General features: G+C 37.8%; 1 protein-coding gene across 2 annotated transcripts in view; it reads right to left on the reverse strand.

Annotated features, from left to right (window-relative positions):
• Nucleotides 1-27862, reverse strand: part of mcu (mitochondrial calcium uniporter) — a 94031-nt gene that overhangs the window by 14747 nt on the left and 51422 nt on the right. For both annotated transcript variants that reach the window (XM_081350612.1, XM_081350613.1), the window contains 2 exons: nt 5522-5585; nt 270-440 (listed from right to left, as the gene is read on the reverse strand). In XM_081350612.1, the coding sequence (XP_081206738.1) occupies nt 270-440; nt 5522-5585 (235 nt within the window). The remainder of the gene's footprint in view (nt 1-269; nt 441-5521; nt 5586-27862) is intronic.

A 27862-nucleotide genomic window follows, 5' to 3' on the forward strand; every position in this document is an offset into this window, starting at 1 on the left:
CAGACGTAGCTAGATTGCGTTGGTCGATTGTGTTCTTTAATTGACGCATCTTCACGTCAGTAGATCATGCGCAGAACTTTCCTCTCCCATCAGCGCTGTTTTGGCGCTCTCACGCTAATTTGCCCTGTTTAGTAAATCTTGCCCCTTCAAATATTACAAGCTGATTTGAGGCAGTTATTAAGTTTTGCTGTACTTGTATACACAGTATCCACAGACAAATCAGCTTATAATGGAAAGAAAACCACAGCAGCGTCAGAGATGTACTGTACCTTCAGAGTAGATGGCGACTCTATCGATGCCCCGGTCCTCGGCCTGCAGCTGCTGAAGGAAAACACCCACTGTGTCGCTCAAGGGTTTGAGGGTGAACTGGCAGCGTTCTCGTCGGGACGGCAGACATATGGATATCACCGGCAATCCGTTCTGATACACCACCACAACGTCTGCGGACACAATAGCCAAAGAAATGGCCGTTAGATGTGTAGTAACCAAATCACATATCCTTTGCTTAGCTATCAGGTGTCGGGCTAGACTGAGCCTTTGGATGAGTTTGAACTGTGCCACCGAAAGAACAACTGCCAAGCAAGTTTCTAAGACTTTTAAATGGCAAAAGAAAGATTTGGAGTGCTGAGAGTGTGTATGGGAGTGTGTAAGGGACCGTAGAGGACTTGATGGCCAGCAGGGGGCAGTATTGTAGTGACAGTAAGGGGGAACAACAGGGCCTTGTTGAATGATGGGAGTTTTCACCACACGACTGCAGCATTACAACGGTCCTGCCAGTCAAGTTATGTCGATCTCCAGAGAAGAACAGCAAAGCCCGTCACTGTGGTGTCATTAGATGTCATTGTAAATCACAGTTTATTGTCAGTGCATCTCCTGTCCCTTCGAGTCCCATAGACTGTACAGAGCCCTTCGTATTTGCCAAGGGGCTTGCAGCGTCCCATTATACTATATACTGCCTCATTCCTGCAGTCGTTACATTTAAGGAGTCTGAGGGGGTCCGTGATGCTCTGCAGTGAGATCTGATGTCTGGATTATCACTCAGCCCCCTCATGGTGATGGATCCTACTCTTCCTAAATCTAACTAAAATTCTTTCATTTTAGACAGACTGGGAAAATAAAGTGGCTGGAGCCTCTGTGCGATGTAATTCATATTATGAACTGGATGTGTCAATTGAACACATTTCCAGTGCAGACAGCTTCACTGCTTATAATGGGAGCGAACTAGTTTTATGCAGCTTCGCTGGAATGAATTCCTGGTTTGAGAGTGAGACCAGACGGTTAATGGGGCTAGCGCAGAGCCATTTTCTTTCTTTCTCAGAACGGCCTTTTTCACATCGAAATGAGCGCGACGAAAGATGGGTCAGCGGCTTTGGCACCATGACTCAAAGAGCATTTGTCAGGGGCATATGCAGGGCTGTAGTTTCATTCGGACCCTATGATTTCCACTATGCAGAAAATGCGGATGGAATTGCGGAATCCAGTCATAAAAAAGGAATGAATAAATCGAAAGTATGGCTATGCATGCATTTAAATTGAGATGCACACTAGTGTCTGATTCTGTGAATACTATTAAAAGACTATTTAAATATGAAGTCTGAATGTTTTGCGTGTTTCTGCGTGAATGAGCTGCACAATTTTGTCTACAACTCATACTCAAGAAAGCTTAAAGGGATAGTTCACCCAAACATGACAATTCTGTCATCATTTACTCACCCTCAAGTTGTTCCAAACCTTTATGAATTTATTTATTCGGCTGAACACAAAAGATGATATTTTGAAGAATAGAAGTGAGAAAATGATGACAGAATTTCAATTTTTGGGTGAACCTCTGTTGTGCAGCACTTTGTTTGGCAAAAATAAAAAATAAATTGATTAAACGAAATACATCTTAAAACATTATTTAAATTATTAAAGTTTTATGTTAATTTGTATTAAATAAATGGGGGGGGGGGGGACTCCATAAGGCCTTATTTTATTCAAGATGAGTTTCAGGGAAAAGCTTTAAACTAACTTTAATATTGGAAGATTCATTTAAGCAAATTGGTTCATTCAAAAAGGTTTATTTCAATGATCATTCAGGACCTTTTCTGTTTTATTAGCTGTATTGACTGTGTTCTAGTAAGATGCAATTCCCCTAATTGAGATTGTGCTGCTCTGATTTTAGACAATTTAATTAAAAAGACTAAATTAGGTAAATCTATTTGTAAAAAAAAAAAAAAAACAGCTTGAATGACATTAGAAGTATTTTGTTGCCTGGCGAGTTACAGTTATCTTCTTCAACACTGGTCAGGATTTATGTGTATTGAGTCTTTAGTGAGCCAGCTGAAGTACAGAAGATCCCAGACAGCATTAAGGCTTTGAATCAGCAGCTCTGATGCAGCGTGTCATGATCCAACTGTTATTAAAATCCGCTGTGAGGTAAATCACTCTCTTCAGTGCACAGATTTAACAGTCCGCATTCATACTCCTCTCTATGTGTTCACCTCTCCTGACCTGCTGGGTATAATATATCTAAGTGCCACAGAGATTCATTGCTCTCTTCATGCAGACTGACCCCCTCACCCATCCAGTCAGATCTACTCTAAAGCATTGTACTTGTGGCAACAGAACTACATTACCCACAAAGCACTACGAACACTGCCTTGGAGCTGTGCTGAGTTCAAGGAGGTAGAAAGAGTGCTATTTATTAGCTTTCTCATTCATCTTAATGACAGCAATCATAATACATAACTATTTTTGAATGCTCATAAATGGTGAACAGCATTTATATCCAAATAATGGCTAAGTTATGGCATTTAACAGCATGGGGTTAACTACCAAAACTTGCATTCCATTCTAACTCCAAAAGTCAGACGTCCTTTTTGGAAAATGCAAGAGAATGCCAAGTGAAATCACATTTCCAAAATTAGAAACTTGTGAAAATGCCAAATCTATTGCTGTATATGTCATCCAGAAAGATGACACAAAAAGTTAAGCCAACAAATGCCTGTTTACATGCAGTAATTTTAATCTAAATGAATGAATCTAATCCGATTTCAGATTCTGAAAGTATTGGTTATATGAACACCCAAAACTTTTGCAATCCGATTCATGTATTATTTACTTGTGCATTACATGTATTCCAGTCATGGCGTACAGAAACAGAGAAGGCAACCGTGATAATGTCACCAGAGCTGCCGTAAGCATAAATGCAGTTTCAGCCTTTTCTAAAAAGAAAGCTGACATTATGTCAGAAGAGCTTTTTTAGCAAACAGTAAATATTCAGTCTCCTCCACTGGTCAGTACACAAGACGTAAATAAACATATGCATGTTCATAAGTGTGCAAGGTATTTTTGAATCTGACTGAGAAAATCTGATTGAGAAAATAGTCCAATTCAAGCATTCACATGCTTGATTTATTTGCTGTCGATCAGATTATTTCAGGTCTACAACACCCATTTCAATCCGATCGAAATTTTATTTGGATTGACCTAAGTTGGATTGACTGAGGTGTTTACCTGAAGGCTTTCAGTCTGATTGAGCCATCAATCTGATTATGGATTCGATCAATAGCCTCTTTTCCATCGTCAGGCTAAACGGTTCTGAGAACTGTAAGAAATGGTTCCAGTTATATTTCCACTTGAGCTTGGTTTGGCACGGCACTATTACCAACTGTTCTCGGCCTGGACTTCTTAGCCTAGTTAGCCATACCCGCGTGTAGTGACATCGCCACTCAGGATTGGTCACTTGTCTGTTGCCTGGCTGCCAGTTTCTCTGTACATGACTAAGCGTGCTATTTGAACGAAGATAACACGAGTTAATAATAAAATTAAAAGAAACATCTGATCATCCTCTATAACGTGGTCGCTTTTTACATCTCATACAATCCGTTACACAAGCAATGACTGACGCATTTGTATTACATTCCAAAGATTTTCCCCACAGTGGAAAATAAAACCATATCCATACCGGCTAGGTCGGATCGGCATGAGTTAAGCAACAAAAACGGTTTGGCCTGACGGTGGAAAAGCGGCTGATCTGGGTGATTTGGGTGCATGTAAAGCAAATTTCCTACATTAAATACTGATAAAACCTGTCTGAAAAACGTTTGCAGAGACGGGTGTATAAAACATGCGGTGTCCCAATTCGCCTACTTATACTACGCCCTAAAGGTATGTACTCTTTTTGTGAAGAAAAAATACATTCTTCTGAGTGCATCGCAGAAGAGTAGGCAAGCTTTGGGACATACTGTCACGTCATACAATTGCGTCTTTAACGGTTTCTCTGTCGCATCCCATCTCTGTAAACTGGCCAGTCAATCATCTTCTCACAGTTAAAATCCTCTGCATTTCATCTGAGAACTTTTTAATATTAATGCATAATCTATAAAAAAAATCCACATTGTTATTGCAGATGAAATATAACACAGATAACATTAAATAGATACAATATATATGCACGGATCCACACTTCGAAAATCCACCGGAAATAGTAGACCATCTGGGGACTTTTGACATACTCTTTTCAACATACTATGCTTTGGGATACACTTATTCTAATCTCACATACTATTTATGATGGATAGTCTGGACATTGGGACGCAGGGACAGTAAATGATCAGGACAATGCTAGCATTGCAAAGCATCCTTTATTCAACAATACAGGGCCGCAGTCCGCCCGTGCCTATTTTCTTTCCGACCCGTACCGCAAATGACAACGTAAAAATGTTTCCACCCGTAACATCAACTACTAGCGGTTCATCCGTCGGGACTGTCGTGCAGAAGCTAGATCTTATGTAGAAATGGGAATTGCCAGGTTCAGACTACACAATATTTTTGTCTGTTACGCTAGTCACTGAGTCAGATTATGCGATTTTGACTATTAAACATGTCAGACTACACGCTGTTTCCCGACTAATCATCACTTTTCATCTTTAACGATGTGCGCGATGAGCGGCATGTTATCTTAATGCTAAATCCAGTTTTCCCCAGGTTGCTGAAGCACCAACGTCTCCCTTTCGTTTCACAATATTTGAAAGGTGTGTACGGAAGAGCTTCTGTGCTCCTATTGTTCAACTTCACAGATGTGATGGAACCCACCATGGTGGACCAGAAAAAAAATGTAAACATGCTAGTCTTTCTGTCGTGACGTTGTTGTCCACTGACACACTATACGAGATGACAGATCGATTCTTGCGTCCCGATGCGAAGAAAGTTGACTGGTATCGTGTAGTCTTACATTAAGTTACTCTTTGTCTTTTCTCCCAGATGTTCAAATATTTACTTAATTTCAATTATTATTTGTTGAGTAAGTTCTCAGAGCTAGCTGGTTGGTTGGTTTGGTTCAAGGCTTTGAACTCTTTATTAAACAATTTTCTGAAATGTCTTAAGAGAAAACCGATGGAAAACATGCTTCTGACACCCATAAGTAGGCGGTTACATCAGAGCACTAGTTTGTAAGCCTAAGTGAAAATCTCAGTGATGCAAAAACCCACATGTATTTCCATGTTTTTAAATAAACAACATGAACATGAACACTCACCTTCTGTAGAAGAGGATGAACACAGTAGTCTTTGACCCTGCCATGAGGGGGAACCCTTCCAGCCCTACAACAAGAGAGAGAGAAAAGGAGGTCATTTGTTGTTGAATCTTAGTAAGCAGTACAGCTACACAAGCATTCTTACTAAACTGTGCGCACAATCTACTCTGTTTAAATGATCGTAGACATTCCCCATTCGTCCAGGCTTGTCTGACTGCAGAGTGTGAGATATGACGGTGCTGAGATCACAGATGGGCTTTTTTCATTTTGAGTAGTTGCTGCATGCGTAACAGTGTGTCTGATCTAAAACAATCCTTTAGGGGATAAATGGAAATGTTTTGTCTTGGAAATGTGATGCGAGTTGGCACTGAGGAACACACTGGTATTGAACATGTACACTAAGGATACACACAAACACTGAGGCGGCAGGAACCACTGAATCATGGAAAATGTGAAGCTCTTAAACAATTTTCAGTTCTTATTTTTAAGACTGACAAAGAACAGGTGCGATAAAGAACAAAAGTGACTGAGGTCCATACTGCTGGATAAATGAAACAACAACAGTAGTCAGGGAATAGGGACTAGTTCAGGGAATATTTCAGCCAAAATGGAAATTTGGTTTTTGTTTACTCTTTAATGTCATTCCAAACCTGTATGACTTTTTTTCTGTAGAACTCAAAAAGTAAATTTTTATAGAATATTCAGATCACTCTTTCCAGTATAATGGGAGTGGAAGGGAACAGGGGTTGCCATTCTCCAAAGTGCCATAAATCTAAGTATCTATAAAAGTATCATACAAGTGGCCCATATGACATTTTGCATTATATATCCAAGTCTTCATATGATAGCATTGTGTGAGAAACTGACTGAAGCCAGTCATTATTCACAGTTAATTTTGACAATCTGAGTCAGATCTATTCAATGAATAAACTGATCCAGTCCACCTAACTGGTCCGAACAATTCCCGTTCCCTAGTTACTTTGATTGTATTGAAAAGAATGGCCAGGATGTTCATCAAAAAATATTTTTCCATTTATGTTCAACTAAAGAAAGCAAAACATGAAGGATGATAAATGATGCCTTTATGCCCTATCCCATTAAAGGTGCAGTCACATTTACCATTGCTCAGCGAAATTTAGAGAGCGAAAAAGAGTAAGTGGTAGTTGCGTAGGCTGTCAATGAAGGGACTCAGATTCTCTCAGATTTAATTAAAAAGATCTTCATTTATGTTCCAAAGATAAACAAATGTCTTACGGGCTTGGAAAGAGTAATTAATGACAGTTTTCATTTTTGGGTGAACTAACCCTTAAGGTATATGAACTTTGAAAATGCTGCTTGCATTTGATGAGACAACAACATAAATACCAGAACTACAGAAAACAGTAAGCAAATGAGGGTAATGGACAGTAAAGTCTGACGGAACACCCTCTGTCTCAAACCAGCAGTTGGGCGTTTCTGAAGTGAAAGGCAGCCAGAAGGGAACCACATGCTTTGAATCCAGGGAAAATGCATCACATTTTCCACTGTGCCTCTGGAGAGCACAATTACCACAATGAGCGAGACAAATATAGAGAGAAAGAGAGCAGAGAGAGAGAGGGGGGGTTGTGGCCAAATTGAATGGGGATTCTATATTGAGATCATGTGAATTCAAGGGACCTTTGCCACACAAGGCATTACGAGCAAACACAAAGTTTGCGGAGTTAACAGCCAGCAGTGTGTTTGGGTGTAGAATGTCCGGAGATGTGCAGTTTGGTTGTTTTGGCGTCCACATGGTGTCCGACTAGTGTTGAGGTGAACTGGTCTGTTCCATACACTTCTGTCAGCGTGTTTCGCAAGCCGCTCCATGTCTTCCTGAAATAGAGCTCTCGACAATTCCGCCCATGCATCACGCATCTACACACAGACTCTTCTCCCACACACAGAGCCCCACTAACCTGAGAGTGTTTATACGCGCAGCGGATTTACTCGCGTTGAGTCACTTGGGGTGCAGCAGTCAAACCTCAGGGCTTGTAATGGGATGGTTGCTTGTTCAAACAGGGAACAAGTGTGGAACAAGTCATTAACTATCAGCACTGTGTCCTTGAGCACTTGGTTGCTCCAAGTGGGTTGTCCCTTTAGTAGATTCGCTTTGGCTAAAAGCGACTGTTTACTTGCTCCTACTGTAAGCAAATGACTCACTCTACTGTAACACCACAACATACTTAGATGCAAAACACAAGGGACCAGGTGCCAGTTGAACCAGCTGTTTGTAAGTTACACCTAAGTTTAATTTTGATGTAAAGAGGCACTTAGTTACACCTTACGCAATATAAAATATTTTTGCGTTGCACCCTTAATCGTAGTTGAAATGTAACTTTAGTTGACATATAAACTAAATAAATACAGAAACCTCTGACCAGGAGTAACGGTTGGAATAAAAACAGCATTGACTGAAATGCATCAGTAAACTCTTGTTTTTACCTGACAGGCATTTAGACATGACATTTACACTCAGGGCAATTCCACGCAAAACTGTCACATCCATAACGCCAACACAATGCCATTGTATTTAGTTGGCGTTATGGATGTGAAGGTTTTGCGCGGAATTGCCCCTCACTCACATTTTAAGACAAAGAATATTATGTGTCATTTCTTGTCATTGTTTTGAAGAAACAAAACGAAAAAAACTAAATATTCATGTTTTTTTTGTTAATTGGGCCTTATTAATTTTGAATACAGTTTCTGAATGTTATTTACCAATTGCTGTATGTCATTCGTGCTTTATTGTATTTGAATGGAAGCATTTGTACCATTAGTTAAGTGAGGCAAAAGAAGTTAGAATCACTGATAAACTGACATTCACAGCATTTTAACACAATGCTGCTCACGTATTTGACAGCAGCTACTGGATAACCCATGGTAAATGTCATGTTCTAGACATTACTTTATGGAGTGCTTATGAGCTACTAGTTATGTTCTGCCTTAAAAGCAAATGGTGCTACTGAATAAAGTACAGAGTTAGTTACAAACTAGCTAGTAGTTACTAAGGGCCAGATTTAATAACAACTTGAGCCAGCGCCAAACCCTCTTTTGGCATTAAAAAACTTCTCTCAGGATTTACTAAAGACACACAACGAAAAAATTAGCGCTGAAATGGCGTGGACAGTTATTTTTGCAGCCGGCCTTATTGCATAGGCATTTGTAGGAGTTTTCCTTTCAGACACAGAGGAGAGTATTTAAATGAATCATGCAAGGTGATTTACTAAGATTTACTCTAGTCAATTTACAGATGCTAATTTGTGCTGCTCTTGGTAGATTGCGTTGGTCATAATGGAAATTATCCTGGCACTGTGTTCTTTAATTTGCGTGTCGTCAGTAGATCAGGCACAGAACTTTCTACTCCCATCTGCGCTTTTTGGGAATTGCGTTCTCACACTAATTTTCAGTATCTGGCCCTAAGCCTCTAGTGTGAACTTTATGTTCCAATTTATTTAAGAACTTATGAACGGCTGGTGCAACCGTAGGATCCAGATCTGTGAAAGGATAATTATTGCTCTGTACCCCAGCTGCCAGTTGGTGTATCTATACACACAAACAATATTCAAACATTTCTGAAATTTCAAGGGCAAGTATGAAAGTCCAAGCTGGTTTGATTACGATGATCAGCTGGACTAACAGATTTACGATGGACAAACAGATTTAGATATGGTGGACCACTTGTTAGTTAATCATGTTGAAAACCACAGGTTTAAAAGAAAAAGTTCACAATGAAGATCTTGGCATTATTTACTCCTCACATTTTTCCAAACGTACACGAATTTCTTTTTCTTCAGTGGAACACGAAAGATGAATTTGTGAAGAATACCCTGGTCACTCTTTTCAGTACAACGGAAGTGAATGGGAAATGACCAATAGCATGTTCAATGTGTGATTAAAAATTATCATGAATCTAGTCCATAGTATACACAATCTGCCTGAATGGTGCTTTTGGACAGATCTGATTCCTGATTGGTAAAAAATGTAGTTTTGGGTACATTTTTGAGTTAACTAAACTGTTATTGTTAAATTATTCAAGTATCATGACAACCCTAGCATCATTACGGTTACCTTAAAAGGTTATCAAGATATTAAGGGTGTTCACATTTGTAGTTCGGGTCTCTTGGTTCGTTTGGTCTGGGCAAAAAAAAATAATAATTTAGTCATGGTCAGCTTATCGTTCACATTGGCATTTTAACACTGATCCTAAAGTTATAGGGATATGTTCACAACATGATTTGTCGGCTTTTATGACGTATATTTTGAGACGGAACTTACTGAACATCCAAAACAATGCTGTGTGCCTGGATAAATGCGCTCGTTGTGTGTGCGTAGCCTACATATGATGGTATTTTGACCAGCTGAGAACTCGTGAAGAGCTTATAAAATGTGTAAAGTAGTCAAAACAGCGGCAGGAATCCCTCTGTCACACACAAAAACAAAGATGCGAGGACTGAGGAGACGTTTTTTATGCCTATATGTTTTATGAGCAACATCGCGACTATGACGAGAAAAAGCAGGTATGCTTGAGCCTTCTGTCCTTTTTAGGGTCGCAACTTGTGACATCACTTCACGTTTCTGGTTCGTTTACATGTCTTTGGTCCGTGTTGCATTCATATTTCATTCAAACTACACCAGAGTTTGTTTGGAAGTGGACCAAGACCCATCTTTTCAGCGGTCTCCAGGGTTCAGATGGCAGCTTTCAAACTTATTCAAATGAACTGCACTAACAGAGCAATCTCACCAGGGTTCGTTTCAATCCAACCAAACATGCCAAGTTTGAACACCCTAATTAGTCAGAAAATATTTTTTAGTCTATTAGCCAAGGTTTTCAATCTGTCATATGAACAGGCCAATTAATTAAAATCTCTCTATACTGTGTGACATTTTTTTTTTAAAATAGATATAAAAAAAAACCACAAGAACAACAAAACCCCCACAGTTTGAAGCTGTTTGGAATCAGGGGCAGAGTTTGGTGGGAATCAATACAAATGAATTATTCGTGAGCCTCTACAAATGTACCACCAAATGAAGGCTAATTTATTAGAATTCAATCTGTGGGAAAAATATCGATTTGTATTGATTTAATTAAAGATTCACACTAACACTAAAGTGGCACTGAGATACAATGCAACTGATGAAGGTCCATTTGGAGCGTTTACTGCTGCAGTGAGAACGGGAAGTCATTGGTTTACCAGATCTAAAGCCCTAACTGTCATCGCAAACACAATGTTTGATTGTCACATGTCGATAAAACACCACTGTATGTCAAAATACAACGCCAGTGCCAATCAGACACACATTGATGAGAGCAGATCTGACATGGCAAATGACTGCTGACAGACAGCCCAGGGGCCTGCAGGAGTTTAATAAGTGAACGGGCCGATCCTGAGGGGGGAAAGAGACTGCAGTTCTGTGACAGCTGTTTAAGTGCAAATTTCAGACGAGGAAAGTCATTAATTAGTAATGAAGAGATAACGAGTCAATCCCTTTACACTAGAGGGTGATGTGTGCTTTCATTATTACGACTGAAAATGTGAAAAGGTGTCAGGGGGCTTTAGACAAAAACAACAGGCTTTAGCTTTACCAAAACAAACAAAGAGAAGTGTTGGATTCACACACAACAGACAGCTCATACACCGTCTGATGCATTCTGCATATAAAAATGGCAAGAGCCAGCATAAAGCATCTGATTCAATCATATTGAACTGGCATCTGCACTTTCTGAGCGACAAGGAGAACAAGGGCCTGTCAGGAAACAATGTTTCCAAGCTGCTGCAATGAGAGCTTCTGGAGAAGCAGCTCGTTTCGCAGTTTCCCCTATTAAATCCAGTCATGTTTGAGGATATGTTGCCACTCAGTCTGGCTGAGGCGTCGTGTCCTGGTAGGAAAGTGACGTCAACGCATACCCTCTAATTCCTCTTCTCCATTTTCAACTCACTCATAAATGCACTGTGGTTCCTCAGACTTTGTCTAAAGTGGTGTTCACAGTGATTAGCAGAGACCAGAAGCCATAACTTTTCAATGAGAGGTAACGAATTAAGGTGGCGTATGCAACACTGGCCATAAAGTTTGACAAAGTTGAGCAACATTCAGCTTTGTGCAAATGAGAAGCAATGCAATGTGGAAACTACCAAGAAAATCAAGTCAAGTCACCTTTATTTATACTGTATAGCGCTTTATACAATTCAGATAGTTTCAAAGCAGCTTTACAGTGATAACAGGAAAATAATGCATTTCGGCTGTTGTTCAGCTCAAGTCAGTTCAGTGTTGATTCAGTTCCATTGTAAAAATCATCAATTATTAAATTAGTTAATTTCGTCTATAAAGCAGCTTTGCAAAAAATGATGTCCTTGTCCGGCTCAGTTCAGTTCTCATACAACAGCATCAGTACAGTCAGGTCTATAATATTGTTGAATATTAAGTGTCCCTATAATTAAGACAATCACAGATCCGCCTGCAGTTCGAAACTGAAGTCGACAGCAAGTTGATGACCTTCAATTATTTCCTGAAGAGATAGCAGAGATTTAGCAGAAGCGATTTGTCACTTGGAGTCTACAATAGATTGTGGTGTTGCTTGCTTTATTTCTGTAGCTCAATTTTGGTCGCTGTTGCTAGCCAAGAGCTGCGTGTCGGTTGCTAAAGTAAGAACTGAGAATGGGCTGTTAGTGTAGGAGATCCTGCTGGAGTTTCAGTCCACACAGTTTGGTTTTAATTTGTTAATTCAAGAGGAGGCTCAGCTGTGAACCAATTATTGACTTGCTATTTAACAAACAATTATCCCTGACACGGAAACGTCAGTCCTTGTGTAAAGATCTATCTAGACAAATCCACTGAGGAAAACACTAACAAGGCACCAAACTCAACATTTAACGAATAGTTCACCCAAAAATGAAAATTCTGTCATTATTTACTCGCCCTCAAGTTGACCCAAACCTCTCTTCTGATGAAGACAAAACAAGATATGAAGAATGTCTGTAACCAAACAGTTGATGGACCCCATTGACTTCCATAGTATTTTCAAGGTAAATTTGCAATAATTAGTTGGTATAATTATACATGAAACTCCAAGGCAGCAGTAAATTCATAAAAACTTGCTGGAAAATGATGACATATGGAAAATCATTACTGACTGGTTTGTAATTTTTTTTGCTCATTCTTAAAGGGGTCATCGAATGCAAAATTTACTTTTATATGGTGTTTGCATATAAATGTGTCTGCAGTGTGTGGACACAACCACCATACAATGAAAAAAATCCATTCACTCTTTTTTTTTTAATCCTCAAAAAGCCTAAACACACTCAATAAATCAAGCCGTTTGAATTTCCTGAGCAATATGACGACAAATTGCTCATGCTCCGGCCCCGACCACTGATGGACTGTCCCATATTAGCATATATTTCCGCTCTCAGCCATTTGTATACAGTCTGCCAAGGCAGCAATTTACGTGTCATGTGTCGACGCCGACGATTGTTTTACAATTGTCGATTGTTTTCTTTCGTCGGTCATAAAAAAAATTTGGATCGGGTTAGATTTTCTGCGTTTTTCACATTCATAACAAGCATTTTGAGAGGTGTTTTGACAATTCAGAGCCACCGAACGACAAATACGAAAAAACGCATACAAGAATTTCGGACTCAGTGTGCAAAGGACCTACTGACGTTGCTAAGACTACCATGCATCCACAGAAATTTTTCTAAAAACATCACTTAGTATGATTTGTTTTCCTCATGGTTACCAAAAATTGGTAAAAGGATTTCAGATATTGCCACCTTTGTGCGGATTTTGTCATTAAAACGGAGGTAATACCACACACACACACACAGCAGTGTGTACTGTACTCTCATAATGTACGGTACCTGTAATAGCTAGTCAGCATGAAGTGAAGCCCAAACAATGATTCGATTAGTGTCGTGATCAGATGCTGCAGTAAGAGACAATAAAATCATAACAGTTACATCCACACACTTACACTTCTTTACGATTTGTCAGCACTAATGACCGCTACCACTGTTTTAAGTCAGGTCCCCCTTACAGCTCAGGGAATAACACAAAGCACTGCTCTGCAGCAAGACCACATAAAGAACAAGAATCGAGAACTGGTTCTTATTCTCAACTGGTACCACTGCTGCTTAAATGTCTTTTGCGGAAAGAGAATTAAAACACCGAACATGTCACTGAATCAGGGTCTCAGTGAAAGAAATAATATATTTTCTGAGTTGTCAGCTTGCATTATGAATTGAATATGAGAGAGAAGATTCATGCTGCAAAACAACACAAAAAACACCACATCATGCACTGTAAGGAGTCACAGTACGTTGTGTCAGTTGGTTATTAGAAGAGAGCAGCTTGTGTGGGATTAAATGAATGGCACTGCATTCACAGTGGTGTGTGTGGTGTGTAATGAAGACGGGGAACCAGAAAACCCCCTCCCGTCCCCCTGCACGCACACACAGCGGCTGAAATATTCAACAGAGGGCTAGTCAATAGCACAGCACCCGTAGAATCAATGTCATTCAGGCAGATAGAGAAGGAGAGAGAATGTGAGAGACCGAAATAAAGAAGCAGAAGTGAGAGGACCAATAATACACAATACATTTGTGCATTCCCTCTGTGCTATTTTTTATTTTTTATTTGTTGGTCAATGTACAACTGTGCCAGACGAATGTTTTTCTAGCCGTTGTGTCACATCTTGCTGATTTTCAGTGCCTCATGTCATGAGTGCTTGGTTTAAAAGTTGAATTCACCATTTAATGTTCCTGGTCTTACTGTGAACGATTCATTTGTGCATGCTATTCCAAATGGAAAAATATCTTATATGAATTTGAATATCTTCATCATCTTTCACACAAGCCGTCTATTCCCTCAATCGCACTATCCTAGTATGCAAATAACCACTTACATACTCTTACATATCCTGCTTAATTTCCTTGACCTCACTTCCTGCTTAATATCCCTAACCTCATTTCCTGCTTAATATCTCTGACCTCACTTCCTGCTTAATATCTCTGACATATCTCTAATATCCATCTAAAAAACATCACAGAAATAGATGGAAGTTGTAGTCACTGGGAAAGCCACTATTTTGCTTAAATTTCTTTGTGACGATTTCATTCTATTGTACACATCAGACGGTAATGACATTAATGGCAAAGACAGCAGCAGGTTTATTAGGCTGCTGTCACTTTAAGACCAAATGCACAAATCTAATATACTGTTATACTATAATATTCTGTTTACGTTCACTTAAGGCAAAAATGATTGTGTTTCACTTAAGACAAACGACTGTTTACGAGGATACTTGCGAATATGGGCAGTTTGACACGTACTGTAAGTATGTGTATTTAACCGTTCACGCAAAATTAGGAGGCAAAAAGAACTCAGTTCACTTCTCGCGCGCTCGATGAGCAGCGGGTTCATGTGCTCGTGTCTCTCAGAACCATCTCTGACAGCGTGTGCAAATAGCTAAATGAGTTGTCTTTTGCAGCTTAAAAACAAAATAAACATGTGTGACCACGTAGCAGAGTAACGTCACGTGAGCCTAACCGCGATCAGTGTTGGGGAAAGTTACTTTGAAAAGTAATGCAATACAATATTGCGTTACTCCCTTAAAAAGTAACTAATTGCGTTACTTAGTTACTTTTTAAGAAACATAGTTACTTTTCTTGCCTTGGCTGGGCTTGTTTTTCTTTTAATAACAAAAAAGTTGTATTTTTGGGCAAATGTAAAGGATTTTCACACCAAAATTTAAATAATAAAGCTGAAGAAAATGTAAATTCACACGTGTACAGTAGAGGGCGCAGCTCAAACAATCCTTTCAGCTGTGCTGACATTCTGGATTGCAGAAAAATAGAAGGCAGGAGAAGAAAGTTTAACGCTTACTTCACCAAAAAAAATAAAACATTTAAAGTCATTTTTGCTTATGGTTTAATTAAATAATCGAAAGTCAGCAGCAAGTACATTGGTCAATAAGGTTGGATTAAATGCATAACATTTTTTTTTTTTTATTTAACACATTTAATTATTGGTGGTTTACATAGTATTCTGATTTTGCATTTCACTGATTTTATGTATTTTGAGGAATACTATTATTGGAAACTATTTCTATTTCACATTGAAAGTAAAAAAAATAGTTAAGTTTGAAAAATGTGTCTCAACCGCTTCAGCTCTTGTGTCTGAATGCAAGAGCACAACCCGAGCGGTTCAGAACAGACAGGAGGAGAGAGCAAGAGAGTGCGTCGTGATGACTGGAGTCAGATGAAAGGATTTCTGGGGGAACACGTTTGTAAGAGCGTGTGCACGTGGGAAATCTGCATCAGCACAGACAGACTGCAGGAAACATGATTACTGCAGTGGTGGAATCCCTTGCCTGGAAAGGAGGGTTACCCCTCGCCTCTCCTCTCGCAGGCATCCCTCGCCCGCCCGCCCGCCCTCCCTCCATCTCTCTCTCTCTGAATCCTAGTGTTTCCCTGTTTGATATGTAATAACGCCCCCGCTACCCCCGCACTGCGCTGAAACAGCTCAGCACAATGCATTTCACACCACATGCACGTGCACGTGAGGATTTCGACACAGGATGTGGCTAGTGCAAAACACAAGAGCACAAGCAGTGTTAATAAAACACCTTAACACGTCTACACACTCTAATGCCTGTAACATTAATCAGTGTGTGCTGCAGCTCTTTGTAGTATTACTGCAGAAAATCACACCCATCTGGGTCTTTCTCACACAGCACACAATAGCCATACATGATTCACTGAATGATGCTTGCTATGAACACGTCCATTAAGATCATGAGATGGTAACACACACGACATGCTTATAATATTATAATATTTGTGCGAGGCTTCCATTGAAATCTGTTGTACTTAAATTAAGCTAATGATTTTTACGTATTACTTACAATCACACCCTACCCCTTAAAGACACAATCACATTTTTTTTTATTAAAACATTTTCACAATTTAAGATGCACTACCATTATATGGACAAGCACGAGCAGGGCACTTTTATTATGGTCTAAAAAAGAAAGGTCAAGGCAAGCAAATAACTGATTTTACATTTTTGGGTGAACTACCTTTAACTATGCCTGTTTCCAGAGAAAAAAAAAATCAAGTAACAGTGAAATAAAGTTTAATGTACCCCATATGCTTTCTCAGATATTACCTAGTGTGTAATATAGCTGTTTTTGAAAGTAAAAGTCTGCATAGTTTCAAAGATTAACGAAGTTGTTGTTTCCCAAAAGAAAGAACCGATTCTGAACTGCCTGAAACGAGTTGTCATTAATTCCAGTCTTACTTCCTGCACGAACCAACCAAAGTTTCTGACAAATTTGTATAATGCTAGCCTATGGTCTTCATTAGCTGGGTTTCCATCCAAACGTGAAGCAAATATTTTCCAAGTTCGCAAAAAAAAAAAAGAAAAAAAGAAAAAAGCGAAGTATGTGCATTCCAATCAGCTTGTTCAAGCGGACGACAGTGGTATTGGTAACCTAGTAACCAACAGTAAATAAAACACCATCAGCGGAAACAGTGAATCTATGAGCCGGCGCCTTTAAGTGAACTGTGAGAGTCGTTTCCCGTCTGAGAGCTGTATACTAGCCTATATATACAAACCGTAAACAAAAGTAAACTCTTTATTACTGAGCTGAGCCAAATCCGGCTCTTTTTAGGGAATAGGAATTCCCATCATGAGGAAACGGCAAATTAGTCACGTGTGTTTAATGTTCGCTACGTCAGAATTTATTTGTCAAATGTGTTTCCATCTCCCATTATTCGCATGAACTCTTTTTCAAAAACCGCCTCAAGCAAGTGTAAAAACTTTTTTTTTTTTTCAAATTAAGGGTTTTTCCTTTCGAAATTTGGCGTTTCCGTCTCGTTTCTTATGTGATGCTTCAAAATGCGCATTAAAAACTGGGTAATAGAAACACAGCTATTGGCTGCCAACAAACAACGTCCACTTTGACTGCCCTCAAACACTGTAATTGTAGCCAAGGAGAGTTTGGTTCGTGTTGTCGACATGTTGAGAAGACTTTGCATGCACTTCAAAAGGATTAGGACTCGGGCTCAAATTGATCGGTCGACCAATCACAACAGCCTGGGCCACCTGACCAATCAGAGCAAAGTAGGCTCTTGGAAAGGCAGGATTTAGAGAGACTGAATCCTTGCTCAAACCATTTCAGGCACCGTGAGAAAAGAGGTGATGCTGCAATGTATATTACAGTATGAGAAAATTAAAGTGTTTCTTGACCTTGTAAACCTGTTGTAGGAGACCTCCAAAACCTTTAAACCTTTAAAATAGCATAATAGGGGCACTTTAAAATAATAAACCAAGTCACACTGTGAGATATAAATTCACAATAATTAAAAACTCACAATTTTGCAATATAAAGATGCAATTATGAATTGTGAGACAGCCACATTTATGAAAAATAGCAGCAGTTATAGCAAATAGCAAATAGCAATAGCAAATATTCAAAACAGTAAGATATATAGTCAATTCTGAGAAATGTAGTTGGAATTATGAAAAAAAATAAAATAGTCTGCAATACCAAGAAATAAAGAAAATTACTTGATAATAACTGCAAGATTGAATCATCTTGTTTGGGTTCAACTGGATCAATGTTTTACACCCGCTTCTCAGTGCACGGAGACACACTAAACCAGACAGATATTTCTAAAAAAAAAAACTCAGAATGATGTCATAAATGTTCGCGAGGTTTAGGGAAATGTGAAGCCAGAATCATGTTTCTGAAGAGCTCTACTCTATTTACAAATCGTCATCAGTACTCCAGTTTCACAAATAGCACCGACCCACACTGCACTTCACTGAAGTGAACTGAATAGATTTTTACACCGAACATAGTAAAAACACCTAAACTACGACTTCAGCTCTTTACCATGTGAAGCTGTGACGAATAGGCTGCATCAAAAGTCATTTTCAGAGAAATTTAAAATGATTTTGTGCGCAATATATCACCACAGCTATTCAACTGGAGTGTTTTGAGGCATCACTAGTCTCAGAGATTCACATATGAATGAAATGTATCATTGACTTGTACTTCAACTTAATTCCAGCTTTATTTAAATTCCTTTAAACAATTTTTAATAGTTTACTTTTAGTTAACAATATCAACACTGCACTGTATGCAATTCAACGTGAAATGAAAGCAGCAGTGTAGCATCTCGCATATTGGCACTTGTTAGAAATTAACAGCTTGGAAAAAGCTGCAAATTTTCAAACAGATGTCACGCTACTAAAAGATGCCCAGTTGTAGCCTTGTTACTTCTGTTAGTTACTTCCCAACATTGGCACACACACATGACCAAACCGGTTGTCTATCCTTTGTGTGTACAGAACAAAGAAAGCAAGGTTCAATATGTATTTAGGGTTTGGTCTTTTACAGGACAACCACATTCTACAATTTCTGACTGGAATTTCTGATCAGACAGTGACAACCAAATTTACATTCAATCCAAGTAGCCTATATTGTGCAGAGCCACACTAAACAACTATCACAATTTCAGGAGTGACTTCTGTATTCTGTACAAACACAATTTAGAGGCCTTATTCCTGCATTTAGGCGTGACCGTTTGTGACACGCAAAAGCTTCACTTTTAACATAGCAGGTCATTCAACCAATAAAAAAAAATACTCTTTTTTTTTCAGATTCTGGGCTCCTTTCTCTGTGAAAACTAGAAAAACGAAAATTTGTGAAAGCGGAGACAGTATACGCATGCATGTTACTTGTTCAGTCTACAGACGTGTAGTGTTTCTTTACAAATTGACATCACTAATTAGTGGCCTGGTAGAATAATACAACCTTTTTTTATCGTTTTGGCGGATCTGTGTGAACGGAGATCGTTTTGACGACGTTTTTGCCTGTGTGCAAAAAACGCAAAGGAAAACCGTTTCCATTTTTAGAACATTGTTGTCGTGCGAACGAACCCTAAATGTTCCATTACTAGGGATACACAGATATTAAAAGTTCTGGCTGATATTGACAGGTTGATAATTATTTTAAGTGTTACTGCTGAAATTGAAAATGTTTATACTATTATGTGCAAGAAAATTATATATATATATATAAAAATAAAAAAATGCTACAAGTGAATTTAGGCATCACAACATTATGTAAAGTATGAAAAACTTAATTTATTTTCTTAACATTACATTTAACAGTGTTACTGATTTATACGGGTTTTTTTTATATATATATATATATTAACTTCAAATGAGCATGCACAATTTAACATCCAATATCAATCAATGCCAAAAAGAATAATAAAAAAAAAAAATCCTAATTGGCCGGTATCTCGTATTGTGCATTAAAAATCATTACTTTAAGAATTGGGAACAGATATTTCAGAATGCAGCAAAATATGAAGCTAGAAGTGTTTGCATCATAGACTGTAAAAAATATGGATGCACCGAACAGACAGAGCTTAATAGAATAGGAGCGCAATAATTCTGACTAAAATATACATTAACACTAAATATATATAAATATATTTTGCTAAAATATTTTGTTGTTGAATATTTGTTGTGCTATTGTGCTACTTGGACAGACTAAAAGGTTACATGTTTGTTTTCATAGCCTAGGACAATATTGATCAGAATATAAAATACTAATTTTTTTTAATACAGATTCTTATTTTATTTTTTTCAAATGGAAAAAAAATTAAATACTGAGATTATACCATACATCGCCATTTAGCCCAAAAATTCAGACTGGCTATTGCCCAACCCTACCTTATGCTTTAAATGCAGAATTTCCCATTTTTAGCTAAGCAGTAATGATACATTATTATCACTGTTAAATGGTTATTTAACAATTAGCCTAGATTCAGTTCTGAATTAATAATTCAGTTTGTTTCCGCCCGCGCTGTTTTTTTTTTAGCACCAGCCGCCACTGCCTTCATGTATTTGTTCTCCATGTTGAAATGAGCGCACTGCCGACCCAATGAGTCATATGGAGACAGATGGTCGTACGCTTCAGAGTAGAGCGAGTAACCCGACCACACAAACCTCACACATGACTCGCTGGAGAATTCTCAGTGACGGTTGCGCAAATATGTGCACACCAACCCCGGCAACTGACTCATTGGAGGATCTTGGGCTCCTACAACACAACCTCACGGCAAATCATAACTGTTTCATGTTTTGGTGAATTGGTGGCTAATTCGAATGAATTTGTACAATCTTATTCACATGTTTCCTTTCATAGTAAAACGTCACCTCGTAACATTGTTTTGTTTTTCAGTGAGATCAGGTTGGCTCCTACAACAATGGCCTCCTATCCTGGAGACCTGCAGATAAGCGTTCCTCTGCAGGAATAACATTTGCTTGTGGAAATGCCGATGGCTTATGCTGGTGTCTCCAGTGCCAAGGCAGGGTCTGCTAGGCTAGGGGGCGCAACTGGGCTGGGAGGAAGAGAATTAGCCCTTGCTTTCCCTCTGTCAAAGTTTCCACTGCTTGTCTGCCTTCTCTCTGTGGCTCATGTCCTCAGTGTGGATATAGTACGGCTGGGTGATACAGCAAAAAATCTGTATAAAATATCTCTCTATATCAATTTTACTAAAAAAAATTAAATGCATGTGAGACAGGGACTGTTTAAACTGTCAGTTTTAGTAAATCATTAAATTGATTCATAGAAATAAAATTCAACTTACCAGCTCTAAGACCATTTTTCTTATTGAAATTTAAATTAGAGACGCTACTAAAACATCTCCGCTTTAACGCTCATTATCATATCTTATACTCATGAGATAAAGGATTGTGAAACCACTCTTTAGGAAAACTAATGGCCAATAAATAGCTCATTAAATCGTTTAGATATTCATCATTTTGCTTAATTTTATAACATGATCAAAATCAGTTCGAATACATCATGAATATTTAACATATCACCCAGCCAAAAGACTTATTAAATAGTTATTAATAAAAATGAGCCAAAGGCTTGGACATGACTTACAATGTGCGTTTGTGGAGTTTTCCAGAAGTCTCATAATTCATTCCCAAAGCTGTAGTAATTTAATGTTCATGTCAATGGACTGGAGTAATGGTGTCTGAGGATGGCTTACAATAAATAAAACACACATGCACTTGAAAAGAAAAGAAAAAAAGGTTTAAATCACACATTATAGCTGATGTAAAATACTCCTCAGTGGCTGGAATCAGAAACAGCACTTTGAACTTTGCAGTTGTCATGACAATCCGCAACACTGTCAAAAAGAAGACAATACATGTTTCCCACGATTGTGATTCCTGCACATGCATTTATGCCACATCTGCTCCATTGCTGAAGTCTCATGCAAAGTGAACTAATTCAAGTTTGCCTGATCATTAAGACAATTAATGTGAATGTTCCAGCAAAATCTGGCAACATATTAACTTGCACTTCGAACAGTCAGCCTAAAAAAAAAAAAATTCAAGTGATTCAAGTGTGAAATATGATTTCTTTTTAATTAAGCTATGGAAGACATTCGCTGCATCCAAAATCAAATACTTCGCTACTAGACAGATTGTCTGCCAACAGAGAAGTATGACCAAATACATAGTATTTGAAAAACAGTTGGTGAATTCAATGGACACTTTACTATCCCATGAGGCAACGGGAGAGGATTTGTTAACGGCGGTGAAGCGACGCAACTGACGGCATAGGTCACGTGACAGTGAGGACATGGCGGATGAAGAACATCTGAATTTCATTAAAGGATTCGTTCACTTCAGAATTAAAATGTTCTGATAATTTACTCACCCCCACGTCATTCAAGATGTTCATGTCTTTCTTTCTTCAGTCAAAAAGCTATAAAGGTTTTTGAGGAAAACATTCCAGAATTTTTCTCCATATAGAGGACTTCAACAGTTATCAGCGGGTTGAAGGTCCGAATTGCAGTTTCAATGCAGCTTCAAAGGGCTCTACACGATCCCAGCCGAGGAATGAGGGTCTTATCTAGCCAAACAATCGGTCATTTTATAAAAAAATTAAATAAACATTTATATACTTTTTAACCAAAAATGCTCGTCTTTAACCAGATGCGCCGCGCATTACGTAATCACGTTGAAAGGCCGATCGTTTGGCTAGACAAGACCAGTTTTCCTCGGCTGGGATCGTGTAGAACCCTTTGAAGCTGCAATTTGGACATTTAAACCGTTGATAACCGTCCAATAAGTCCATAAAAATCCTGGAATGTTTTCCTCAAAAACCTTAACCCTTTCACGCATAGTGGTCACTACAGTGGACAGCTATTAAAAAAGCATTTTCTTGAATTTGCAAGGGTTTTTATGGCAAAGTTGCACATCAGCCTCTTCATTGGACCCTTGTGCATCATCCTATAAATTGCAACCAAGTGGCAAGCCTTTGTGTTTCGATTTTCTCCCCCTCCAAACCAAGATGGCCAAGGGTCAGTCAGACATGCCAAGTTGCTACGGAATATCCACCCATTCCTTCTATCCTAGGAGACTCTTGTAGGTAAAAAAAATATTGCAGCATCAAGCAATATCTAATGAGTCCTATCACTGTAAAATTTTCCAAGTTTTGATTTTAGATTGAGAGAAAACTCTGATTAATCACATGTCCACTGTAGTGGACGTCATGCATCAATTGCTATATTTCAGCTACAATTCATAATTATTATGTGAATATTGTTTTTGAAATTTAAAGCTTAAAAACTAAATCGGCATTGACTTTTTCTACTGTAAATAAATGTTTTTGTATTATTAAAATATAATTTTCATTGACATCGAAAAAAGTCATGTGATTACATAATGTATGACACTTGTAATGCATTACTTTATTTGTTAGATCAAAAAGTAATCTGATTTCTTAATGCACGTTATTATAATGCGTTTTTTTACTCAAAACATCAAAAAGTAATCTGATTACGTAATGCATGGTACTTGTAATGCGTTTCTTTACTCATAACATCAAAAAGTAATCTGATTACATAATGCATGTTACTTGTAATGCGTTTCCTTACTCATAACATCAAAAAGTAATCTGATTATGTAATGTGCATTATTGTAATGCGTTTCTTTACTCATAACATCAAAAAGTAATCTGATTACGTAATGCATGTTACTTGTAATGCGTTTCTTTACTCATAACATCAAAAAGTAATCTGATTACATAATGCATGTTACTTGTAATGCGTTTCCTTACTCATAACATCAAAAAGTAATCTGATTATGTAATGTGCATTATTGTAATGCGTTTCTTTACTCATAACATCAAAAAGTAATCTGATTACATAATGCATGTTACTTGTAATGTGTTTCCTTACTCATAACATCAAAAAGTAATCTGATTATGTAATGTGCATTATTGTAATGCGTTTCTTTACTCATAACATCAAAAAGTAATCTGATTACGTAATGCATGTTACTTGTAATGCGTTTCTTTACTCATAACATCAAAAAGTAATCTGATTAGGTAATGCACATTACTTGTAGTTAATTACTAGTTAGATCAAAAAGTAATCTGATTAGGTAATGCATGTTACTTGTAATACATTACTTTACTTTTAACATCAAAAAAGTAATCTGAATGGGTTATGCATGTTACTTGTAATGTGTTACCCCCAACACTGATCATTTCAGATGAGACTAAAAAAACGTATCGCTAGGTTTTCTCAGAGGAGGGCTATGATAGAAATGTGCATGTCCATCTTGAACATAACCAGAATTATCAGCTAATACGGGTAAATCTCCATACTTTGGTTCACTGGAGGGAGCATCTGAGTGGTTTCCACAGTTGTACCTTGACAGGCTGTAGAAAATTCTGATGGAATCACGTCCTCATGTTCTGATATCAAAGATACACGAATTGCAACTTGTATGAAGTTGTATGAAGCCTTTGCAATATTTTGCATTTATATTTTTTGTATATATTTTAGTTTTCACATGATTTGATATAATTGTATTGATTAGTTTGTTAAATTCACATACTTTATCTGTGTGATTATTGTCTTATATTTAATACAGTATATTTTCAGTTTAAACCATAAACGCATGCTGTCCACTCAAGTGGACATCTGCTGAAGATCTCTTTGGAAAATTTGTAAAAAAAAATAAAATAAACATCAATTCTTGTTTTTCATGTCCTAAGAGCAATAAAAACACATAGTAAAAAAAATCCTGACTGAGTTTATCATAATTCATGCATGAAAAGGTTCATTTCTTTTTGACTGAAGACAGACAGACATAAACACCGTGGATGACATGGGGGTGAGTAAACTATCAGGAAATTTTAATTCTGAAGTGAACTAATCCTTTAACACTCCACACATTCATTATATATAAAACATACTTTAACAGTCCCAAAAAAAGTTTCATACCAAAATGTAATATACAGTATGTGATTTTGGACACTGGTTTTGTGTTTTATGTTTGTGAAAGCTGTTACTCATTACTTGAGTATTGAATCCTAAAAACCCACACGTATCAAAACAGTTGCAAATGTATTACTAATATATAATGCAATCTGTAGAGTTTCCAATTAACAACCACACACAAACTAAACATAAGCACCTTGGAGAGATGAGAAACAATTAAAAACATGATTCACTGAAGCGAATCAATGATCATACAAAGTCACATGGGTTTCATCGGCCAAGAGCAATCAGGGATAGGTCGTCATGTTTTTTTTGTTGTTGTTGTTTTTTGCAAGCTCACTGAAACCAGGATCAAAGATTAAAATGCCATGACCCATTCATTTTCCTAAGAGACAAGAGGCTGAATCAATATTCGTCCAATACTTCAGCTTCACTCTTTCACTGCAAAGATTTTGCACGGTTGAACGAGTGCAAATGGATTTACTCTGTATTGACCGGGTTCATGGTTATCTATCTAAAAACAGACAAAAAAAAACTTTCCACTGTAACATCACTAAAATGTGGTGCCATTAAAATCAAATCTTATCTATTCAATTCACAGTTGCGGTCCATTTCTGTTAATGATGCCGTTCCTCTCCGGCACACACGCCTCCCAGGAGATCACATAAAGATTTGATCCTTAACCGAAGGGAAAGACTCAATTCAAGTGCTCAAACGGTCTTCCTCTTTACAATTATTCAGACATTTCTGGTCATGGAAATAAGAATACATAATAAATACATATATACAAACTCTACTTATTAATTATAAATGTTTGTTTTAATGTTACACAGCAACAGCACCAACTGTAACTGTTATCTTACACAAAAAGTTTGCAAAAAAGTCTATGATGAGTTGACTAAATCTATAGTCAAGTGTAATGAGAAATTAATTTAGTTATGGTCAAAATAAAAGGAACATAAAACTGAAAATCTATCATTTCTAACTATTTCTTTTCTCTCTAATTCTCAGAGGAGTTAAAAGCTGGAAAACAATAGGTCATTTAATCCATTGTTAGAGTGAGAGAAAAGCAAAGATGGGTGTTCGGACGGGATTCAAATCACCAAGTATGCTTGCAAAAAACACACATTTACCTCATCCGAATTGAGTTTAAAAGTGAGAGAGTTCCACTTCATTAGCTCCTTTCCTATGGAGACTGTTGGTCATGATGCTGGTTTTCACCAAACTTCACTCATCTGATGTACAGCACATCATGATGTAAACACTAGCAAACACAGTTATGTCTAATGTTTGTGTATGTGTGCTGTTAAACGTGTGTATGCCGTCTACCTGTAGGCTCTGATGGGTTTTCAGATCACATGGGGCCAAAAAACATTATCTTCCAGTTTTCCACAGAGAAAAAGAAAATCTCCAGGCAGCTTCAGTATCACAAACAGAGCCTAAAATACACGGTTGCCTTCACCACCACAAAAACACTAACGCTCTGAGAAAGCATTTACCATTTAGAGTGTGGTTTTTTTCCATCTCTAATAAAGTAATCAAACTTTGACAGGGTGAGATTGCCGAATGAAATTAAAGTCCTCTCTAGCATTAAACTGGGATTAAGTACTGTACCATAAAAAAACACATCAGTGATCCACATTCTGATTCCTTAATGATTATTCTTATTGTGTCCCCTACCCTCATAGGCCAGTAGTGAAATCATTTCAAAATTACTACAATAACACCAAATAAAAAACTATTGTCACATGCACATGTTTTCAAATACAAACAAATGCACATATCTACAAAAAAATATGCCTTTATACATACTTTTTAATCAGGAAACAATGAAAGCTAAAGAAAGAATTGCTAAGGATGATAAACTCTTGTAGTTTTATAGTGTCACTCCTGGTTAAGATGTTGTGTTACAGTGGAATGATTTGCATCTCTGTAGCAAATCATTAAACAAGCTGGCTCAACAGAATGTGTGTTTGTAAATTGGACACCATCATCCCAGGCAAAGAAAGACTGCATGCAACCAGAAATGAGCCAGATGTGTGCGCCAGACCTCATGCCCCTTGGAAAAGAGGATCCTCGTTCTGGGCTCAGAGAGGTCTGGCAGCTCGCATACACACTGAACACACACAACATTATAAAACCTTATGCTCACACTGTCTGGGCTTAACTCTGCTGCTTAGTTAGTTGCTGTTGTGTTGCATCATGGGCTGATTCCTGAGGAACTGTACCACAATCCATTTCTGATTTCAGCAGTTGTGGTTAGACAATATCTATAATAGTACATTATATATAACAAAGAGGCCATTTGAATAAAAAAGCGGGTGTCAATAACCTGGTAACAGAGAGTGAATGAAGGTTTGCCAGATGCTGCTGATTTGCAACATTCGATTGAGGATGCAAGCTACAACAGTGTGCTTTGTTGTTTGATTGACTCATAATTTGGATGTACAATTGGGAAATCGTAACTATAATCATTGATCCATGTATAATTTTCCCGCCAACTCTCCCCATGCCCATTTACTGCAGCAAAAATGTTAATATATTACAAAAAAAAAATTTTCTTACAAATGATACTGGTTTAAAGCAGGGATGAAACGGAAGTAGTGAGACATCTTTTCTTCCATATTGTGATGTACATCTCAATGTAGGGAGAAAAATGTAGGGAGGGGACCTGGTTCAATACACCAATTGTTGAATGGCTGGAGAGAGATCTGAATGCAGTCGATTGTAAGAAAGGACAAGGTTTTAAGTGGATTAAATGATTGGAAAGGTCTGGCAAATGTCACCAGAGTGAAGTATGTAATTTCTCTGGAATATAGAGATATGACATTTTGATTATAAATTACGAGGTCAAAAAAAAAAGTCGTGGATGAATTATTCACAATGAGATAGATAAAATGCATTTAGAAAAATAGATGGGGAGAATTTTCATTTCACGCTGACTTCAACACAGTAGCAGTTCTTGGTTCATTTCGAGTTGAATATGGTCAAAACC

This window comes from Scardinius erythrophthalmus, assembly GCF_964197995.2.
Source record: "Scardinius erythrophthalmus genome assembly, chromosome: 21".
NCBI lineage: Eukaryota > Metazoa > Chordata > Actinopteri > Cypriniformes > Leuciscidae > Scardinius > Scardinius erythrophthalmus.